Source organism: Pseudopipra pipra, chromosome 14 (assembly GCF_036250125.1).
Source record: "Pseudopipra pipra isolate bDixPip1 chromosome 14, bDixPip1.hap1, whole genome shotgun sequence".
Taxonomy (NCBI): Eukaryota; Metazoa; Chordata; class Aves; order Passeriformes; family Pipridae; genus Pseudopipra; species Pseudopipra pipra.
In genome coordinates this window covers 8234846-8258358 of record NC_087562.1, presented here as the reverse complement: position 1 = coordinate 8258358, position 23513 = coordinate 8234846, and the positions used below count along the sequence as shown (strand labels likewise).

Here is a 23513-nt window from a genome sequence, read left to right as displayed (position 1 = left end):
CACCTCTGCCTGCCTGGGCCACTTCCAACTGGCTCCTTTCATCCCACAAAGCCGCCAGCAGCAGAACTCTGTGGCAAGTGGCTCCATGTCGGAGCTGCATCAAGGCCGTGGGATTATTGTTTCCCTGACAGCAGCCGTCACTGCTACCTTTGGATCTGTTTCAAGATGCTCAGTGGGCATCTGTTCTGTGAAATGTTAAAGGCTCTGCTGAGCTGCATATTGAACAGGCTGCCCTTTGCTGGAGTTTCAGGCAATTATATATATATTTATATACACAAAATCACAGAATCATGGAATGGTTTGGGTGGGAAGGGACCGTAAGCTCATCTTGTCCCACCCCCTGCCATGGTCAGGGACACCTTCCACTAGACCAGGTTGCTCCAAGCCCCATCCAACCTGGCCTTGGACACTTCCAGGGATGGGGCAGCCACAGCTTCTCTGGGCAACCTGTACCAGGGCCTCACCACCCACACAGGGAGATGCAGAAGGAGATGTGCAATGGAGACCAACATTTCCCAAGTCAAACCACAAAGATTTCTGCAATGAAGTTCTTCAAGTTGCAAAATCCTCCTTCCAAGGACAAAAGGGCCCTTGTGACTCTGCCATGATGGGCTGTATTTTGAGCACCTCCTTCAGAGAGTGGAGAGAGCTACCAGTGACCAACACGCTGCCAGAGCTGCTTCAGAGGACAGAGGAAACAAGAGCCTCTTTGCTCCTTGAGCTGAACTACAGGATCAAACCCTCCCTAGAGCTCCTGTGCCAACACCCTCGCCCATGGGGCAGCTTGTTCCTGGCAAACACGGCACAATTCCCACATCAAAGGTGTCCTGAGCAAATATTTGAACCATTTATTAACCAAAAGAACACTTTGACTGGAGAACTGAAATGCTGAGTGGCTCCAGAGAGCTCTGAGATAGCTGAAATATGCATTAAAAAAAAGACTTTTCATGTAAACCATGAGGAACAGTGACTTCAACCTGCTCTAGATGGAGATCTGGGAATGTCTTAGGATCTGCTAGAAAAACTAAATGAACAGGGGTAGTGTTGCCCTTGACATGGGTCTGGCACATGGGTCTGGCACATTAATCCAAGACCTCAGCCCTACACATGGCTGCTGAGGAGAGGTTGGCACCCCAGGAGGAGCCCATCCCAGGCACACTGTCCCTGCTCTCTAGGGACAGATGTTACTCGGAAACCTGGAAGACTGTTTGGTAACACGTGTCACCAGCTTTGTGGCAGTGACAGAGTGGCAGCGACGTGCGAGCCGAGATCTGGCGCACGGAGCTGACCTGGGAGCAACGCGGCGCTGTGCTGATCTGCAAACTGTCACACAGCCTTTCCTGGCTTCTGGGAGGTGTTTCCCCATCCCACATTGTTTATACACCTATTCCTTTGTGTTTGGAGCTCCCAGAAGGGACATGGCAGGTGTTTCCCAGGCAGCTCCACCCCAGCAGATGGGAGGCAGGACAGTGTGGACACCTGAGGATCCGCGCTCCAAGGTTTGTAATCCAAAGCCACGTAGTCCAACACCTTGAGCACAGCCCAGCCCAGGAGCATCAATCCCAGTGGATTTGGCTGTTTGCAGCTGCAATGTGACAGACTCCCTCAGGACCTTCCCGGCTGTGTTGCTGGGCAGACCTAGCACCGGGAACACTGAGCACAGCAGCTCGTGTGCACATCAGTGGCAGGGAAAAGCAGCAGGAAAGAGATGCCAGTGCCACGGATTTGGGTCCAACCTCAGGCACAGCCTTTTGCTGGATCTCACTCAGGCACTGGGAGCATGGTGAGGACAGTCTGGGCTCAGACCAGCACCAGCCATCACTTAAAAAATGAAGATAGAACCAGGGTGTGCATGAACACTGTGTTGGAAGAACAGAGGAGGCATTGGAAGCACACTGGGGGCATTGGAAACAGCACCAGGTACAAATGTGGAGTCAGAGAGGAAAGCTTGGCTTTGTATGTTATCAAACCTCATCCAGCTGCAGGATGTGGCCTCTGAAGGACCAGACTGCTGGGACACTCACAGCTCCATCCCCCCAGGACACCTCACAGGATCTCTGGATGTCTCCCCACTCCTGTCATAACTCCAACAGACCAAGTACTGCACAGCAGAAAATACCAAGAAACAGCAAAATTCGCCTTCGAAAGGGAAATTAATTTGTTGATTATTTCACCCTCCTGCTCCAGAGGCTGTTAATGTTCTCCTCAGGAGCTCCAGGGGCCGGAGTGGTGCTGGGGATGCTGGTGGGCTCTTCCCTGCCAGCAGCAGGATGTGGTTTGAGCACTTTCAAATATTAATTAGACCTTTTGCTGCTAATGAATCACTCCTGATTTTTGCAAAGTCTTGGCTTTCAAATACTCCATGCAGAGCTCAGCCCAGTTCTCCTCAGAGAGTGGGAATGGAGAGCAGGAATGTCTCACAGCCACTTTCCGAGGTGACTCTGACCTACAGGGACACAGAGGAGACCTGTATGGCAGCTCCTTTGGGGACGGTCACCCCGTGCCACCCATAGACAGGGCAGGGGACAGCCAGCAGAGCTCCTTCAGATCACACAGTGCATCTTGCTCGTTTGGGAGCCTTTAAGGTTTTTTCCCCCAAAATCCATGAGGAATTCCCTGCTGTCAGCTGTTCTCCTGCCAAGATGATCCCTCATTTCCACAGAGAAGATCTGGAGCAAGGTGCTCACCCTCCTGCATTCCTCTGCACCTGAAATTCCTCACCAAGCCAGTGTGTCAGGGGAACTGTGTCAGGGGGACCAGCAGGCTCCCAGCTGGAAAACCCCTGGGAAGCTTGAAGGGAGGCAGTCAGAATAATCAGTCTTTGCCCTTCTCTGGTGCCTTTCAGCCAAGGATCTCCAAGCACACTGATCCAGAGGCTAATTAGGCAGAAATGGGAACAGCTGGTGGGATGCGAACGGCCTCGGTGGGATGAGAAGTGGCCTTGCACACCACGGAGCAATGGGCAGGAGGTTCTGCATCTCTGCTCTACCCTGGGATTAACTCCTGCCTGCCTCCTGCTTCCCTAAAATGGTTATTGATGCTCCCGGTCCGTCCCAGGCTGAAGCAGAGCTCACCCTCTGGCAAAGAGACACACCTCAGTGATTAAAATGATTTATTTTTCAGGCAGGATTGCTCCAACAGCCTGGGTAGGTGATGAAAAGCCTGAGCCCTGATCCTGATCCTCACCACTTCGGAGAGCAGAGCCAAAATCTGGGAGCTCAAACCCCATTTGCCTGGTGAGGGTTTTGTGGGAGTGAGTCTCCGACCCCAGCTGGATTGGGGCACACAGGGGCCCAGTCGGGGCTCGTGATGGTCACCTTGACCACTCAAAGGCAGCTGTGGGGCCACAGCTGGCAGGCAGGTCCTCCTCCATCCTCCTGAGGATCAGGTCCAGGAGCAGACCACAGAAATGCTCTTTGCCAAGCTTTGGAATCCCCCTGCAGCCATTAGCTCCATGTGCCCATCACGTCTCTCAAGTGCTTTCAAGTTTCCCTGCTCCTTCCAGGGCAGTTCAGCGTCTCACCACCCTCCTAAATCAATGGAAACTAATTTTTGCAGGTAACAGACACAGTGGGGCTGGGAAGCTGCTGAGTGTGGCTCAGCAATGACATTCCTGTGGTCACTCTGCCTCTCTTCCCATCCCTGTGCAGCACAAGCTCCCTGTGCAGCTCCCAACCCAAGCCCAACGCTCAAAGAAATGGTTTCTTCCCATTCCCAGAGGCTCCTCTGCTGGAGAAAAGCCACATGGGGTGGATAAATGATTATAAAGTGCTAAAGGCTGTTCATAGGAATTAGATAATCCGTCCCCTCTGTGGCCAAGTGCCGATCGGGATGGGCTGAGGGATGGGCAGCTGAGCGATGCGTCTCCGTTACGGTTTTCAGCCTTTCCCTCCCCCCATGCCATGAAACTGCATCCATAGATCCCCCATCTGCTCACATACATCACACACTTCACTCCAGTTTATTAGCTGGAATAAATCATAAATATTTCATTATATATCAACGACGCTCGACTCCGGGAAGGCGCAATCCATCACCTCGACATTCCTTGCGACCCGCTGCCATGCAATAAGCTTTCCAGTCTATTAAACAAGATTGATACAGTGTGCTGGGATGGACTAGGGGAATTTATTTATGGAGCACTGGGAGAGGGAGGGCACTGAACGTGTGGTGCCACACAGGCAAATTGGGGCTGCTCCCATTAGCCCTGGGGCAGCCCAACCACAAAGCCCTGGAGCTGCAGGAGACTGAGTCCTCCTCTGAGTGCGCCGTGGGAATGTACTGCCAATAGAAGACAGGGAATCAGGGAATTGTTTAGGTTGGAAAAAACCCTTAAGACCATCGAGTCCAACCATTACCTCAGCACTGCCAAGGCCACCAATGAACCATGTCTCCAGGTGTCACATCCACATGGCTTTTAAATCCTTCCAGGGATGGGGACTCCGCCACCCTACTGGGTAACCTGTGCCAGGGCTGGACAACTCTTTTGGTGAAGAAATTTTCCCAATGTTCCAACCTAAACCTTCCCTGGTGCAACTTTAGGCCATTTTCTCGTTCTGTTGCTTGTCCCTTGGGAGAAAAGATAGGAGTAGATGCTGCAGCAAAGCAGGGCCCAGCCGAAGCTGCATGCTGGCTCCAACACGGACCTTCCAGACTGTTCTCATCACTCACCATCACTATGAGTAACTCTCTGGTTGAAAACTGGGCTTTCAACCACTGAGGAGTTACCAGCACCTGATGGACACTTGTGAAGATGCAACACAGAGCAATCCAGAGTCTCTCCTGCACTGCTGGGATTGATTGGAGGCATCCGTGCTCCTGAGGGGGATTGACACCTCCTCAGCAGCGATGATGTATGTGTACATATCTATTTAATGAAATGCTAAATGATAGGCTGAATAACAGCCCAACTTTACCTTGATTTATTGCATGGAAGTGAGGAATGTTTGTCCCTGCTCTCAACCATCTTGGCTACGAGCAGAGGTCACGAGCACTAATTGTAGCTAATTAACGGTAATTAGACTTGTGGAAGTCTGGATTTTGGCTCCTTGTGCCGGCACGTGTCCCAGCTCTCATGGGTCACCTGCCCGAAGACTCCTCTTCCCCTTCACCCCCAGCCACTTCAACACTTCAGCACCCACATTCCCTGAAACCAGGCTGCAATCCCAGCCTTGCTTCCCACTTCCTTCCCCACTGCTGCCTCGTGTCCCCAAATGCTTCAGCAGGGAAAAGTGGCAGGAAAACCCTGCGGTCCTCCAGCAGCCTGTCGGCACCAAACTTAATCATAGAATCATGGAATATCCTAAGTCGAAAGGACTCCACAAGGATCATTGAGTCCAACTCCTGATCAGGGAATTAGCTCCTCAGTGGAGCCAACCTCTGATTTTATCCTTTCTGCAGGTTATTGGATCCTCTGTGAGTTACAAGGGGACCTGAGAAAGTTCCTGTTAATCCCAATCCATCTGAAATCTTGAACTCCCGCTAGTTCACACCTTTTCCACCCTGCACAGACGATGACAGTGAGACTTGTCAGGCTCCCAAAGTCCAGCTTGCTGCTGCCTTTGGAGTGTGTCACAGTCATGGAGAGGCTCTTTTGCGGCTTCTCGAGTCCACCTACCCTCACCTGGTCACTTGGACCAGCAAATGCCTTCCCTGGGCTCATGGAAGGCACTGCCCAAAAATAATGGGGCTGCTCCAAAGCTCTGCTCCCGCTGTGGTGCTTTGAGGGCTCTGTGTGTGCCATGATCATTAATAAAGCATCAAAGGCTCCTGAGGGGGAGACTTTGAAACTTCCTCAAAAAAACACATGTATATTAATACCACACCAATTATTCATGAGGAAACCATCTCCCCAGCAGCTCCCAGGGCTGCTGCTCAATCCGTGAGTCCAGGATAAAGCCCTTCCCCATGTCCCAGCCCTGCCCAGCAGAGCCACTGGCACTGGGAGAAGGGCTGGCACAACACTCCTTGATCCAGCTGCTATCCTGGCACTGGCAGCTCTTGCTGGCAGCAGCACTACAATCCTCTGCCAAAATCCTCCAGTGGGGCCTGGGAGTGGGAGGGAGGAGAGGGTTCAGCAGCTGCACCCTGAGATATATCCCTGAGCTTGGAACTGGCAGGTGAGCTCAGCATGGAGCTGCTGCTCTGCATGCAGGTTCCATCTGGGGTCCACAATACAAGGACGTGGAGCTGTTGGAGTGAGTCCAGAGGAGACCACAGAGATGCTCCGAGGGCTGGAGATCCTCTGCACTAGAGACAGGCTGGGAGAACTGGGGGTGTTCACCTGGAGAAGAGACCTTAGAGCCCCTTCCAGTATCTAAAGGGGCTCCAAGAGAGCTGGAGAGGGACTTTGGACAAGGACCTGGAGGGACAGAACAAGGGGGAATGGCTTCCCACTGAAAATGGGGAGATTTGGGTGGGATTTTGGGAAGAAATTCCTCCCTGTGAGGGTGGTGAAGGGCTGGAATGGAATTCCCACAGTAGCTGTGGCTGCCCCATCCCTGGAAGTGTTCAAGGCCAGGTTGGACGGGGCTTGGAGCAACCTGGCCTAGTGGAAGGTGTCCCTGCCCATGGCAGGGGATGGAACGAGATGAGCTTTAAGGTCCCTTTGAACACAAACCATTCTGAGATTTTATGAAGCTCCATCCCAGAGTCTCCTCCAGGTCCAGAGCAAGGTCTGCCTCACTCTCCTGGAAGGGAAGAGCCCTTCCTGCTCTGGTCTGGAGAACTCCTGCTCTCCAGACATGGGCTGTGCAGGAATCAAGGATGGAGGATCCAGAGTCAGGGTTATTCCCAGGATGGCACTGGCTGCTCCCACGTCTCCCCCCAAAACAACAATAGGTGTCTGCAATTTGTGGCTGCCACACTTTGCAGGCCACTGGCCACCGAGGCAGAGCAAGATTTTGCTGCTGTTACAGATTTCTCCCCGTGTGAAATCTGGAGGTAATTTAATGGCTCACGAGAAAGGAAATAAATCTATTAGAAGGGAATCGCTGTTTGTTTACGCACCTTGCCACGAACAGCCCCGGGAGCGGCGGCGGCAGCAGGTGGATGTGCAGCACCATTTATTTACATAATAAAATTGCCAAGTAGATTTGTAGCTCAGGGGCATCCTCGGCTCTCCCTGTGCTCCCTGATTCCCATCAGCACTAATGCACGTGCTGTGTGCTCAGCAAGGGGGGGACAAACCCTCCAACTGCCCTCATGACTGCTGCTGAGGGATGGAGGGATGCAGATGCCTCTGTGTGTTGGGTCCTTGCTCTGGATTTGGGCAGGGAGTGGGAATTGCACCATGCTTTGCAGTCCTTTCCACCTATCCATATGAAGCTGAGTCAGGGGAGGGTTAGGATGGAGATTAGAAAAAGGTTCTTCCCCCAGAGGGTGGTCAGGCACTGACCAGGCTTCCCAGGGCAGTGGTCACGGCCTCAAGGCTGCCAGAGCTCAAAGAGCATTCGGACAACGCTCTCAGGGCCATGGTGGGTGTCCTGTGCAGGGCCAGGAGTTGGACTGGATGATCCATGTGGGTTCCCTACAACTCAGGAGATTCTTGATTGATCTATGAGAGGCACTGGGTCTGCTGAGAGCTGTCTGCTCCCAGGAAAAAAGGGTTAAACAACTGACTCCCCACTCTCAAAACTTCTCCAGAGAGCCCTGGAGCATCCAGCATGAGGAAAAAAGAAAATCAGAATAAAAAAAGTGCCCCAGCCTGGAATGAATTCCTGTCATGTTCTGTAACAGGGAACTTTGTATTCCAGAGGCAGCAGCACTGAGCCTGCTGTCAGAGCCACGCTGGGAGAAAGGGCAAAACCCTGCCGAGATGAAAGAATGGGAAGCACTGGAACAGTCTCCCCTGGCATTTACACCTGGAAAAAAAATAAATCACTCAAGGGCATCTCACAAAGAGCTGGGCTAATAAGGCACTGCTCCCCATGCTGGGTGGTTGCACCGGCAGAGCAGGAGATGGAGGGGTGCCAGGAATGCTGGCAGCATCTCCAGGTACCTGGGACGTGAGAGCAGCAGGTAAGACAAGTGTAATTCAAGCCAGTAACCCTGAGCTGTGCTCTCCCCCACTCTGCTTCCAGCCAGGGGACAGGGGGATTGGGGACCTGCTGCTGGGCAGCCCAGGAGTGCAGTTACCCCTTGTCTTGGCTGATCTATCAGTGATTCCTTCCCCTCATTTGTATTTTCCAAAGGTTCCTCAAATTTATTGCACCTCTCAGGCAGGGTGAGAAGTCACATTGATGCTCGCTGACCATCTTGGCTTGTCTGCACATCGTATTTCCATTGCCATCCAAATTCCCCCTCCACAACCCTGATCTGGCCACTGTGAGTGGCCACATGAAACCACATGAAACCTTTCCCTGCTCCCAAGAGGACTTTTCTCCTTCTCCAAGTACAGGGAAGAAGGCAAGACAGCATTTAGCCATTGCCCTTCTGTGTCACTGTCGTGCACCACGACTGCACACAGAATCCCCGAGGGTGCAAAGGGCTGGTGTGAGGTTGGTGTAATGGTGGTGCAGGGCTGGCAGGGTGCTGACAGCTTCAACCCCACTGATGAGCAGAGACAGCAGCATCAGCTTCACCTGCAGACACTTCAGGGCACTTGGAAAGCCCCACCCACTGCAACCCATCCACATCCCACCCCTTCTACCACCCACTGCAAGTTAGGCTTCCCAGCATGTCCCACTGGGCAGCAGGTGTTGGCTACCAAATACAAAGGCCCATCTCTGTACTGTTGTTTTGGGCCTCAAGGGTTGCTGCAGATGGTCCCTGCTCCAGCCTTGGCGTTGGACACCCTTATGTGACATATGCCAGCAAAGTCCTCGGTGCTGGTGTCCAGCCAGGAGAGGACAGCACCAAATGGAAACTCAGCCTTGGCCAAGTCTGGCAGCACCCCATGTCCTGCCTGCCCTTGGCAGAGGTGCTGCTCCTCAGCTTTATCTCATTTCTTCATCTCAGTATGACCAGGAGCCTCTCCAAGCCCCGAGAGCTGAAGGATACGAGCAGATGAAGCCTCCCCTGGCTGCACGTCCCGCTCCAAGGGGGCCACACTGCTCTGATGGAAAACAGCGGATAAACCAGGCAAACCTTTGAAGGTTTCTGCAAACCAGGCAGCCAAGACTTTGTAGGTTCACTCCTCATTAGCAGGAGCTCATGGGTGACTGATATGACACAAGTAGGCTGAGCAGGAACCCCCCCCCTTCCTCAGCCCAAATTACCGCAGATGGGTTTGCCCAGAGGAGCAGCCAGAAAAGAAAATGGGTAAGTAAAAATGAAAAACATTTCTTTTTTTCCACATTAGCATTTAAATATTTATGGAAATCCCTGCAGACAACGAGATGAAAAAGAAAACTCAAAGAGTAATAAATAAGTCAATGCTCCAAGGTGTGGCTGCACAGCTGAACGCGGCTGGTGGAGCTTTGAAGAGTGTGGTAACCAAAAATAATAATGGTGGTAATAAAAATATTAGAGCAAACCCCTCTGCTCTCTGCAGACCCTGAGATTGGCTCAGTTGGTTACCGTATGGTGCTAATAAGGCCAAGGTTGTGGGTTTGAGCCCCACATGGGTCATTCACTTAAGAGCTAGACTTGGTGATCCTTGTGGGTCCCTTCCAACTCAGAACATTCTATGATTCTGTGACCACTGAGGGATTGATCACACCTTAGCTAAAGAGAGCTCTTGTCCATGCAGTGACCTGTCCCAGGCTCTGGTGAGACAAATGATTAAATAAAGCAGGATAATGTTGGGAGAGTGTTGGCAGAGGCACTGGTGGGACATGAGGACAGATTTCTGCCTTAAATTGTTTGCCTGAATATACAGAAGCCAATACTTTTGCTTACAGTACAATAGCATTAGTCGTGAGTAAATAAATTCTCATTTGTCTTGAGTGAAACCCAGAGGGAAAAGTAAAGAGCTTCTCAAAGGCAGAGACGTTCAGCTCATCTTCAAGCACTAATACCAGCCCAGGACCCAACAAAACCTCAGCACGTCTTGGATCATGCCTGATAAAAGTGATCCCTCGCTCTCCTTCCTTCCAGGAAGGAAGGAAACCAGGGCACTGGCTTGGGGGTTGGAATGAGATGATCTTTAAGGTCCCTTTCAACCCAAACCATTCTGTGATTCTATGAAACCAAAGGCAGAAGGAAGATCTATTTTCAACCAATTTCCTCCTGAGCTGGACACCTCTGGTGACAGGGCAGTGTCAGGACACCCACCATCACCACCCAAGGAAGAACAGGCACCACCTTCTACTCCACCAGGTTGCTCCAAGCCCCGTCCAATCTGGCCCTGGACACTTCCAGGGATGGGGCAGCCACAGCTTTTCTGGGCAACCTGTGCCAGAGCCTCCCCACCCTCACAGGGAAGAATTTCTTCCTAAATCCCTGGGATGAGATGGGAAGAACCACTCCCAGCAGTCAGGAGTTCATTCCAGCCTCTCTGCCTTCAGGCTGCGAGAGCAGCGCTGTCATAGCACAGCTTGAGAGGTGAAAGCAGAGTGAGAGAAAAGAGCCTGGACTTTGGAGGTGCAGGTGCCTGCTGTTCCCACCAGCTCTCAGCTGGGGAGCAATTGCTCCATGCCTCTGGAAATCAGACTCAGTGTAGCAGAGGCTCTCAAAGAAGTAAAGGGTTGGCATCCGAGATGTTTGATACGACGAGAGTAGAGCTTCAGAGAGTAAACAAATTCTGTGCCAAAAGCTGCTCTCATTTACAGCTACAAAAATCCCAAGTCACTCTGAACTGCTGAAAACATCAGCTTCATGAGCAGTCAAGGAAATGGAATCATAGAATCAGGGAATCATGGAATGGTTTGGGTTAGAAGGGACCTTAAAACTCATCTCATTCCACCCTTCCATGTCCTGATGACCCCTAGAATTCCAGCTGTTGGGCAAACCTGGAAATATTGAATCCTCAAGGAGAAGGAATAAATACTGAGGCAGAAAGCAAAGTGTTCGAAGTGCATAAGGAACATTTGGAGGTGATAAAGGCTGTTGTATCAGAAACCATTCCACCTTTATATTTTTATTTCTAGAAACAGCTCTTAAATGAGGGCTGGGTGGAGATGTGCCCCCAGCACACGGCTGGTCTGGTTTCTGCTCCTGCCCCATGGATATCCAGTTAGATATCCTTCCTACAGCAGCACATGGAGCTGTGTTTGGGGTCCACCTGGCATTTTTGGGGATGTTCTTTCACATCATTTATGGGAAGATGGGTCCAAGCTCTGAGCTGCTCACAAAGGAAGAGGTGAGTGCTGCCATCCTGCCTCACTCACAAGCTTATCTCTGACAGAGTCCACAAGAAGAGCCTCCAGGGAGGAGCCCACGCTCCATCCGGTGGGATCACCACACCAGTAACTCACATCATTTCAACACATTACAATTAAGGAATCATTCCTTTAAAAATAGAATTTGCATTAGCTGGATTTGTGCCTAGGAAAGCCACTGCAAACAAACAGAAAACCTGCAGATTAGGATGCTAATTAGATGCATTTCTATTTATAATCTGCCTTGATCAGGCTCAAGTGTTTTCTCTTTCAGGTGTCTGTGCTCCACCCACGGATGTGAGCAATTTCCCTGGCAGGGAAACACCTGCTTGTCCCTGGGGACAGGCAAGTGCTGGGAAAGGCCTGCGCTGGAGGGATGGGGGTTCATCCTGCCCCTTCTCCTTGGGGAGCAGCCTCAGAGGAGGGATGGCTTGTGCCTGGCCAAGGATACCTGCCCAGGGCCTTTCCTACACCACATTTCTCTGTGCTGGAAAACAGCAGAAAGCTTTGCCTCTCCTATCAGAAGCGGTGGAATTCATGGAATTGTTACAGTTGGGAAAGACCTTTAAGATTACTGAGTCCAACCATCAGCCCAGCACCACCACCATGGTCACCACTAACCATGTCCCCATGTGCCACATCCACAAATTTTTAGCACACATCCAGGGATGGTGAATCCACCACTACCCTGGGCAGCCTGTTTCAATGCTTTACACCCTTCCCACGAAGAAATTTTCCCAGTATCCAACCTAAACTTCCCCTGGCACAGCTTGAGACCATTTCCTCTTATCCCGTCTGTTATTCCACCCTCCTGTCAGGGAGCTGTAGAGAGTGAGGTCTCCACTGAGCCTCCTTTTCTCGAGGCTGAACATCCCCAGCTCCCTCAGTCACTGCTCATGCTTTGGTCTTGCTGGGGGTTGGACTTGATGACCTTGAGAGGTCCTTTCCAACCCAAACTATTCTATGATTCTATGGAATCTCAAAGAGCCAGCCTGGGAGTGGCAAGGATTTGCAGCTGGTGGCAGTTGTGGACTGGAGATCTCTGTCTGAAGAGGATGGACAGACACAAAGAGGTGCCTGGAACCAATCTGAGTCACTGGGATCCTTCCCTTGACTGGGAATTCACAGCTGCAACAAGAGCATGTTCCATTTCTGGAGCAAGCTGGGAATTCAGTGCTGAGTGAGATGTTCCCAGCTAAGCCAGGGCTTGGCCTTGGTGCCTGTGTTTGTAATAATACTGGAAAAACAACTTTTTTTTTAATCTTTTCCCTGGATCTCCTTTCACTGCAGAACATCCAGAAGGTAAAAAGAGACACAAGATCCACCCTGTTCTCCCCCTAAAGCTTCCAACAAAGGTATATAGAAAGTGTTTTGGGCCATAGGATTTATTATGGGATTCTGGGGTGTCTGTGACCTGTGTAAAAGGGTCCAGCAAAAATTCAGTGACAAACCAAGACTTAACAATGTGAAAAACAGCTACGAAGGTTGTGGGGTTTTTTAAATGCAGCTTAAAGAAAGAAACTTAAAAGATATGAGTCATCATTTCGAAATGTGCATCAAACAAGTTAAATAACTCTTACTTTCTTAACAACATATTAATCAAAGTGCATTGATTCTTGAATCAGATTCCACTCCCACCAAGCTCTCTATCTTCCCCATCCTGATGCATGCATTAAGAGAGTTTTATTCTGACAGATACAATATAGCAATCAATAAAATCTTATTATATGGAGCAGAGATACATGGATTTGTTGCAGGATTTATGCACTACTTTCATACCCAGTGCTATTTCATGTCTCAGCTTTAACCTGTAATTGAAAATAAATCTCCCTGAATACACCAGATTCTAATTTTCTGGATGTATGGGCAAATGTGAATGGAAGCTGGCCTTCCCTCGGGGAGAAAGCTGCTCTTGGATCCCATCGCTGCCTGGTGCACTCCGCTGGACTGACAGATTCCTATGGGGAAAACACCCTGTGCAGGCAGGAAAACATGTGGGAAAATAGACAGTGCCTGGGCACAACACTTCCAAACCCTCTGTCCCCTTCCTCAAGACTCCAGAGCCACTTGCTGCCTCCTGGGCAGGGATAATACAATGTGACAGTGCCACAGCCTGAGCTGCACTGGCATCGAAACGCTCGGATGGATGGATGAATAAACATCAGGGAATGTGATGACCGGGGAGGCTGGTGGTTCCCTGCTTTCCTCCAGCTCGCAGGGTTTGATTTTGCTCATAGAATCATGGAATGGTTTGGGTTGGAAGGGACCTTAAAGCTCATCCAGTTTCACCCCCTGCCATGGGCAGGGTCACCTTCCACTACACCAAGTTGCTCCAAGCCCCATCCAACCTGGCCTTGGACACTTCCAGGGATGGGGCAGCCACAGCTTCTCTGGGCAATCTGCGCCAGGGCCACACAATCCTCATCCTAAAAAGTTCCTTCCTTCCTTCCTTCTTTTCTTCCCTCCTTCCTGCTCAACAGCACACAAGCGTGTTTGGAGGCTGCCTCTCACCTGGCAGGGCGGGCACAGCTGGGAGGGTCCGGCAGGGACAGGAGACAGACGGCCAGAGGCATCTTTCCTCTGGGCTCGTCTCCGTCTCCGAGGGCTCGGTGCCACTTGGATGTATGACAGCAGGTGGAAACCCAGCAGTCTCCCTGGAAATGGCTGGAGGGGACTTTGATCTAAGCAGCTCTGTCAACAGCATTAATACAATAAAAATAATCAAATTCACTCAGATGGAAATGAGAGATGGAGGGATCAGCAGACAGCAGTGCAAATCCCAGGGAAGAAAGAGGGCAGAGCAACAGCACATCCCCCCTGCAACACCAGGAGTTCAGAGGCTCTTCCAAGGAACCACAACCTTGAATTCATCAAAAAGTCACTGCTTTTCCCTTTTTTTCCTTTCCTTTTCTAGCTGGAGGCACAAAGGGGGTGGGTTTGCAGAGGGAGGGCTGCCCAACTTCCTGCACAGCACGCACACACCCAGAGGGAAAACAGGTCTGCAGTTGTTGCACTAAGCACCTGGTTTTCCCAAGATTTCCCTTGAAATGGAGTAGGGAGCTGCAGGAGCACATTGTGGGAGTGCTGGTGGCCAGACTCTGCATCGCTATTTTCTCCTCCTACCCTGGAGGGAGTGACCATCCTTAACATGAGGTTATTTTCCTGAGGAAGGCAGTTTAATGGGAGAAAAGGGGATTTTAATAAAGGAGCTGTCAGTCAGACAGGAAAATGACTGCTGCCATTAAGTGTTGGCTATTTCTTGTTTTGGATCCTCCACATTCTGGAAAAAAGTTAACTCCGATCACATATCCAAAGGAGGGAATGAGCTCCGGTAACTCTTGGCTTTGTGTGTGTAACTGTGAGGATGGACACCCAGGTAGAGCCTCAAAATGATTATATTCAGCACACTGGGAACCCAAAGATAAGAAGGATGGGGAGCCACTGGAGCAGGTCCAGAGGAGGCCATGGAGGTGTTCTGGGGGCTGGAGAACCTCTGCTGGGGAGACAGGCTGGGAGAGCTGGGTGTCCAGCCTGGAGAAGAGAAGGCTCCAGGGAGACCTTAGAGCCTCTTCCAGTGCCTAAAGGGGCTCCAAGAGAGCTAAGGAGGAACTTTGGACAAGGGCCTGGAGGGACAGGATAAGGGGGAATGGCTTCCCACTGCCAGAGGGCAAGGTTAGATAATTCCATAACACCATGGAACTCCAGCCGTGGGGCCTTGGCCACCACCTGCAATCACCCCATCATCTGCTTTAGGTGACCTGTAGGTCACTGGTGGACACACACTCCAGAGTCTGGCATGAGCAGAATGCCGGTATGGATTCAGAAATGGCATTGTTGTGGTTCTGGGAGTGCCATGTGCTGGTGTTCAGACTCACCTTTAAATCACCTCTATGACCTGGAAGTGGCAGATACGGCAGGTTACAGCCTGTAAGTGGCCAGGATTCACCTCTTTTGGATCCTGACAGCATGTCTTTGGCTCCAAAGTCAACCACCCCTGCTTAATAGGGGTATTTCACCCTCCAGATCCGGTTGCTATGATGGGACACAACCTCTTTTATTCCCTGAAGTGTTTTTTTTACCACCACAGGGACATTTGCCACCTCTGAGTGATCTCCAGAGGCTGCCAGTGCAGCAGGGGCGAGCAGGGAGAGTAAGGGGCAATAGGGTTCATTCACAGAACTGCTGGTTAAATGAGGCTTGAGAAAAAAACAGCCTCATCGACCCAATATCCACGAGAGAGACGGAGCAAGCGGTGAGGAGGGGAATGAAAGGAAAGAAAGGCAGAGTGGGGGACGGGAAGGGGAGGGGAGTTCAAGCCTCCTGTCTGAGGGAGAGGGGACATCAGGGGGGTCACCTGGACAGGTGGGGCTTGGCCAAGCACCCCCTGATCCATCCTGAACCCCCCACTCCTGTCTCCACTCCCCTCCCTTATTTCCAGCTCTGAGCTTTGCTCAGTTAGCGAAAGGGTTAAGTTTAATTTATACTGATTTCTATTTAATATCATTCTCTCCCCGTAGGAGCCGGCAGCTGTGAGCTGATTGTAGTCCCTCATTATGCAGTCTGTATCACTAATGGCCTGTGACAAAGGCATGCCATCTTCCCGGCCTTACCCCCGAGAGCCAATTAAACACACATACTCCCTTCCTGTTTGCGGCGCATTACAATGAAATTAAACTGAATTTCAAAATCATTTTCTCCTAAAGACATCTCTTTGCAATAATTAATGCACGCTATTCCTTTGCAGCTGAAATATTCATCAGGAGTGTTGACTAAAAAAATTTTTAGAGCTGATTGCCCTGCACCCCGTGCGTCGGCTGATGGTGCTCCAGTCCCAGCCCGCAGTACCCGCCTGGCACGGGGACTTGTGGTGACACGGTTGGCAGAGTGATCTCTGCTCTGGGAGAACAATTATAATAAATTACAGCTTCTTCAAGAACCATCAATAAATAAGGTTGCACAGAAGGCATCAGAAATCCAGCTTGACTCCTGACACAATGGCACTGCTAACACACAGTAAAGGGGGGAATGAGGAGGTCAGAGCTGTGGGTATCATGGAATCAGAGAATCATAAAATCACTGAGGTTGAAAAAGACCTGCAAGACCATCAAGATCAACCTGTGATTAATCCCCTTGTCATCCAGCCCAAAGCACTGAGTGCCATGTCCACTCCTTCCTTGGATGCCTCCAGGGATGGGGACTCCATCACCTCCCTGGGCAGCCCCTTCCAATGCCTGACAACCCTTTCCAGGAAAAAATTCCTCCTGATGTCCAACCTGAACCTCCCCTGGCACAACTTGAGGCCATTTACTCTTGTCCTGTCACTGGTTGACTGGGAGAAGACACTGACCTCCCACCTTGCTACAACCTCCTGTCAGGGAGTTGTTGTAGTTGGTAGTTAATGATTCTATGATTCTATGACCCAGTCCCCATGTAAATAAGCTAAATCCCACCCATTTGCAAAGTTTAATACCCCAGAAAACATGAAGCAGTGGTATTTTATGCTTAGGAGCAAGGAACCCCAAACATCCCCCGTTACTTGGCTGACTCACTTTGGCCAACATATGCAAAGACCATCCCTGAGCCCAGCATTTGGAAGTACATCCAGCCTGCACTCCAGGCTGCCACCCCCAATTCCCAACCCCCCCAGAAGCTGGGGAACCCTGTGGGGCAAACCAGAGCTGCTGTACCCCTCTCCCCTCTGCCAGGTGCTGTGGGAAGCCACCCTGTACCTGTTCTGAACCAGCCATCAGGCGTGAAGGCATCTGCAGTTTCTTTGGGTCGGTTCCAGTACTCCCGGAAGACAGTGGGTCCTTTCACGAGCAGCTCCCCTTCTTGTCCCTCCAGACCTGGCATGACCTAGGACAGGCACATAGTGAGTGCATCTCTCCATCACCTGTCCCCCAGCACCACATTTTGGGAAGCAGAGCGGTGACCGAAACACAGGACCCACACCATGTGCTCTTCCAGCCTTTACCAACCTCCACCACACCCTGCTCACTTGCAGGACCTCTTTCCTCAGGTGGCTCAACCAGGTGCTTTTGATATTCCAAAGCACTGGAAAGAGACACCTGTGTCATATGAAAACAAGGACTGCTAACCTGGTACTGCAGTCCAGGTAGGGCAATGCCTTCCAGGTGCTGGGAGAGAGCTCTCACATGCAAATATAAAGGAAATAACCTTGGGAAACAGATGGTCCTTTCTGACCCCTTAAACACTTCCAGGGATGGGGCAGCCATAGCTTCTCTGGGTAACCTGTGCCAGGGCCTCACCACCTTCTCAGGGAAGAATTCCTTCCCAATTATCACATCTAACCCTGCCTTCTGGCAGTGGGAAGCCATTCCTCCTTGTCCTGTCACTTCAAGCCCTTGTCCGAAGCCCCTCTCCAGCTGTCTTGGAGCCCCTTTAGGCATTGGAAGGGGCTCTGGAGCCTTCTCTTCTCCAAGCTGAACAACCCCAGCTCTCGTGCTCCCATGACATGCTCTCATGCCTGTGCCACCCTGCTCCCTGCTCTGTTGACAGACAAAACCCTTCACTTTCCAAAACTGTCAATCTAACAGTTATTTTTTTCCTGAGGAGGTGGCAGGAAACACCATCTGATTTGTGCTTGGAGACACACAGCTCTTTTTAGGTTCACTGGAAGGCAACAGTTGTAGTGACAACGTGGTCCCCTGCAAAGCTGCCCAGGCAGGTTTTCTATGGCAACAAAACAAATATCCTGCTGTTATGGAAACTGGGGAATTGCAGGAAGGTCACAGACTTGCCTGCCATGGCACCATGTCTCATCTCCTGCACATACATCACTTGGCAATTAGAAGGATGCAACAGGCCAAGGGAGCAGGAACTGGACAGGCACAAACATCGGAGCACTTGTGGGACCGTGTTAAACTCAAACTTTTTGCAGGGAAGATCATGGAATCATGGAGTGGTTTGGGTGGGAAATGACCTTAAAGCTCATCTTGTTCCACCCCCTGCGATAGGCAGGGACACCTTCCACTAAACCAGGTTGCTCCAAGCCCTGTCTAACCTGGCCTGGAACACTTCCAGGTATGGGGCAGCCACAGCTTCTCTGGGCAACCAGTGCCAGCACCTTACCACCCTCACAGGGAACGATTTCTTCCCAATATCCCAATGTAAACCCACTCTCTGTCAGTTCAAAGCCATTACCACGGTGTGCAAAGCCACTCATGGGATGGAAGGCACTGAGGGATGTGCTTGCTCCATGTGTCTGTGGAGAACAGCTCAGTAACGGGAATTCTCTGCCACTTTCCGAGCCACTTCACACTTGAGCTGCTGCAACATGGACAAGATACATCTGGGACCCCGAAAATCAGCAGTGCCAGAAACAGGGCCACGAGGGAAACAGTAATAGCAGCACTGGCGCATCAGGCAGTCCCAGGGCAGGGCAGGATCTGTGGCTCTCTGCAGCCTTTGATGGAAACAAAGCCTCTCTAATGGGAAACGCTCAGAAAACTGCTTTTTAAGGCATAATATTTAAGTAATTTCTTCCTGATGTCCTGTCCTGGAGGATGGCGTGACATGAGGATCTCTGCACACATAACTCAAGCTCCCAGAGCCCTGGCTGGGCATCAACTCCCTGCCTGGAAGATGCTGCAGGAGAGAAAGGTTGTTAATTCCAATGAGGAACTGAGTGACAGCAACGTGAGGGTGGTGCTGGGTGAGTTCTCCCCAGGGGTTCTGAAAAAGGGAGCCTGAAGTCCAGACTATCCATGAGCAGGACAGCACAGAAAAACCTGAAGTCAAAGAGAGCCCAGGAGAAAAATCTGCACCTGCAGCAGCAAAAGGGACAAGGATGCACAGAGGGCACAGAAAGGGCACAAAGGGCTCAAGAAAGGGTACGAAGGGCATAACAGGCATGAAGCTTCCATGGGCAAGCATGGCAGGGCTGTGGTGGGTGATGCAGAGGGACCAGCAAGGCTGGTTTCAGGGCTGGTAGAGGCTGTGTGGAATTTTATGATGCAGCTCTGTCTTACTCTTTTCCTGCTGGTCCAGCTGTGGCATCACAAAACAAGCACTTCTCTGAGCAGCATCCTAGTTTTTGGGCTGCTTCCAACTCTCCCAAAAGGGCTGGGGAGGGGGTGACAGAGGTAAGAACATGCAACCAGTTCCCTGAGCTTCACCTAGAGATCCTGACATGCTTTGGCTTCTTCTTGGCAGTGCTGAACACAAGAACAGGTGGAAATTTGGCTGCTACAAAGCCCTTCAGCCCCATCCTACCCAGGCACCACATGGTGCCGGATAACCAGATACCTGCACGGCTGAGCTGCCCAAGGGACCAATCCTGCCCCATGTTTACCTGCACTCTGTGATGTCTGCTATGAATCAAGCCTTGAACCAGCTCCAAATTTCTTGTCATATCAACTCAAATTTTGGCAGTGGCTCAACCCACATCTTATCTCGAGCAGAGCCCCTTGGCAGCAGGCACCTCCCTGTTGTGTAATTTAATGATGTTTTGGCTGGCTTGCAAACAGTAAAACAGAAAGGCCGTGACGTTATCTTAATAGGATTTTGCTTGCTGAACTCAGAATGTCACTGGCACCGCTCCCCAGCGTGGCAGAGGGGACGCGAACCAGCTCACAAACAGTGTAAATTAAAATTCAAGGTTCAAGGCATTTATCTCCTACAACCCCTCGTGTCTGATCCCTGCTAAAACCCCACTACCTGGCTCTGGGAGCGGGGTTGGAAACACATGGCTGGGGTGGTTTCCTTTCTCCCTCAAATCTCGGTGGCTCCCGGTGTTGAGGCACCAGTTCAACTGCACAAGCAGCTGCTGGAAGCATCAGATTTCCGATGGCACAGATCTCCCCCTCTCCCAGTACCGTATTTTAATGCATTCGAGCAACTTTAACACCCAGGCACAGTGTGGCCCTAGAGGTTGTTGTCTGAGAGCTTCCTGCTCTAAACCCAGCCGGAGAATAGAGCCGGCCCAGCCGGCACACAAGATAAGATTCCATTTTCCACGCATGAAAATAAAAGGTTGTAATAAATCCTTTGAAGGACTAAATCTGGGTGATTATAAAATGCATATTTTCCCCGTTCCCATTTTATCTCTTTATTAGGAGGGCGGTTTGTAAAGAGCTGGGAATCCCCGCTTGGCAAACGGCCCTGGGATTTGTTCAAAGTGCCCATTTGTTTTCTTGCGGTCTCTGCCCCACATTCCTCCGGGAACTGCGGGAGAGGAGCTTGTAATGGACTTTAATGGAATTAGGGGCTTTTATGGAGGGAGGCTCAGAGCAGCACGTCCTTCTCTGGGAAGCAGGGGAGGCACGGCAGATTCCTAAGCAGAAACATGTGGGAGACACAGTGAGAAAGCTGGAAGGTGAGGTTTGTTGGGAAGGTAGGAACGTGTTATTGGGCTGACAACTGGGAGGAAGACAGGCTTTTAGGAAAAAACCCAAATATCTTCAGGTTGCAAACAGCAGGTTTCAGGGGGCACATATAATTTCTACCAGATGCTTCCTTCCCCCTGCCTCTCCAAATAATCACATTATCATGGAATGGGCTGGGTTGGAAGGGACCTTAAAGCTATTCTAGATCCAACTCCCCTGCTATGGGCAGGGACACCTTCTACTACACCAGGTTGCTCCAAGCCCCATGCAACCTGGCCTTGGACACTTCCAGGGATGGGGCAGCCACAGCTTCTCTGGGCAACCTGTGCCAGGGCCTCGCCACCCTCACAGGGTACAATTTCTTCCCAATATCCCATTTAACCCTGCCCTCTGGCACTGGGAAGCCATTCCTCCTTGTCCTGTCACTCCAGGCCCTTGTCCAAAGTCCCTCTCCAGCTCTCTTGGAGCCCCTTTAGGCACTGGAAGGGGCTCTCAGGTCTTCCCAGAGCCTTCTCTTCTCCTGGTGAACATCCCCAGCAGAGCAGAGGGATTCCAGCCCTTGGAGCATCTCCATAGCCTCCTCTGGACTTGCTCCAGCAGCTCCATGTCCTTCTGATGTTGGGCCCCAGAGCTGGAGGCAGCACTGCAGGTGGGATTTCACCTGAGCAGGGCAGAGGGGCAGAGTCCCCCCCTCATCTGCTGCCCACGCTGTGGGATCAGCTGAGGGCAGGGAGGGGAGGTGGGTTTCTGGGTCCCACTACACACTGATGGCTCATGTTGAGCTTCTCTTCCACCAACACCCCCAAATCCTTCTCCCAGGGCTGCTCTCAATCCATTCCTTACCCAGCCTGTGTTTGTGCTTGGGTTTGCCCTGATCCACATGCAGGGCCCTGCACTTGGCCTTGCTGAACTTCTTTCCTGGGTGAGCACCATAGGCTGTGGTTCAGAGCACCATCTCTCAGAAGGGACCTTAAAAGGGACTTTGTGACTCCATGAAGGAAAAGCATTTAGACTTGGGAGGAAAGAAAAGTTTCTGCAGCCCTGCCTCCTCTGCCACAGCCTGAATGCACTGCTTGGCTTGGAATTGCTTGGCATTTTTCCCCATCTTGTAAATAAATGATTACTGTGATCAAAATAATTAAGCAACTGAGCCCTTAAGTGACTAATAAAGACAATAATTTATATGTGTGAGGTTTATGGAAATGATGGAGTCCTTTTAGCAGTTCTCCCAGAGAAGTAACTATTTTCTGTGTTTGCTGGGGTTTTTTTAACGTACTAGAGCACTGAAAATGATATAACAAAGTCTGAAGGACTGACCCAGCTCCCTTCTGTACTCCAGGGTTGGGCTGCAGAGCACGGATGCTCTACCATGCTCCCAACACACCACTGCTGGAGCTTACTTGCCACCAACACCTCCAGACACACCCCTGCCTCTCAAGAGACCTCTCACTCACCCCTTCAAGGCTTTTGTGGCCCAGAGCCTTGTCCACCCTCTTGTCAGGGAGTTGGAGAGAGTGAGAAGGGTCCCCCCGAGCCTCTTTTTCTCCAGGGTAAACACAGCATCCAACAGCTCAGCCCCCACTGACCTGGAGAGAGCAGGGAAGCTCCAGGCTTTGCCCAGACTCTGCTTTTCCAGACCAGGAGATCACGCCACATCCAGAACTGGCATGGTGGGTACTGAGGGAGGTGAGGACATGCCCACCTGCCTCCTAAAAGGAAGCTGGAGACCAATAACCCACTTGACAGTGCCTTTTAATCACTGTCTCCCTGGGCCATATTGGAATGGATGTCCTAGGGCTGCAAGGTTTGCTAGAGCATTACCAAATTCCCAGGCAATCTGAACTCTCCTGCACATTCCTAATTAAAAATTCCCTGCTAAGTTGCATGTTTTTGTCATGGTATTATTGTTCCTTGGAGCTCCATGTCCTGCAGCATCCTGCACAAGCCTAGCAGGAGGTAATTTAGACACAGAACAATTTTCCTCCTGCTGGAAAAAGGCAGATTTCTGTTCCTTGGGGACACAGCACAGAGAGAGTAAGGAAAAAATAAACCCCCAACCTAAAAACCCCAAGCCCAGGCTGTAATCTATGAGGCCACATTTCACATCTGTTTTTGCAATGTTAACTTTTATAAAAGGGCTGGGAATAACACAATCCATTTACTTTTCATTTTGGAGGGTTATAAATTTAAAAGCAAGGCTGGTGCACAGTGGAGCTGGAACACTGAAACTTATTTTCAAACAACCCAACCCTTTACTTACAGCAAATGTTGCTCCACTGAAAACAAAAGTGATTGTCTATATTTTTAGGCAATACTGATTTTTGAAAGTTACAGAACTGATTAACTCCAGATGATCCCAAAAGCACCACAGAAAACAACCCAAGTTTGGGAAAGGTCAGTCCTCCCCGCAGTTGTTCCACAGACACAAAACTTCTTATCTATATTAACACCATAAATTAAACGTGTAACACTATTCCAGAGATGCCAACAGCTCTCCCTGCTGCTGTTCTCATCCCTCTTGTTTGCAGGCTTCACCAGATAATAAACAAAGTGAGATGTCAGCACATCCTCCCTCTCCCTCCGCTTTCCTCGTTAGGGGAAGGCTCCTGATGTGACCTCATGATGCCTGTGCTGAGCCTGTGCTCGGGGCAGGCAGAGGACTAGGGAACTATTTAATTAGTGGCCCACCTTTGTTTTGGTTTCCATCAGCCTCCCTTAAAAGTGGAGGTTGTGAGGCTGTGATGAGCTGGGACTGCCCCAGAACCTCTAATTGCTCCTTGTGCTGAGCCACCCCGGTGGCTGGTGCCTCCTCCCCTTGGCTGGAAGAACTCCAGAGAAGTTCTGGAAGACTGCCCCCCTTTCTTCTGCCTCTAGTTCAGCATCTCCCCGCCACATCCAGGGCTCT

At 50.9% G+C, this 23513-nt stretch overlaps 1 protein-coding gene across 4 annotated transcripts in view; it reads right to left on the bottom strand.

Moving 5' to 3' along the window:
- The window catches only part of ACSF3 (acyl-CoA synthetase family member 3), a 57410-nt gene that overhangs the window by 5730 nt on the left and 28167 nt on the right, over window positions 1-23513 (bottom strand). For all 4 annotated transcript variants that reach the window (XM_064671074.1, XM_064671076.1, XM_064671075.1 and 1 more), the window contains one exon: window positions 16991-17117. In XM_064671074.1, coding sequence (XP_064527144.1) covers window positions 16991-17117 — 127 coding nt within the window. The remainder of the gene's footprint in view (window positions 1-16990; window positions 17118-23513) is intronic.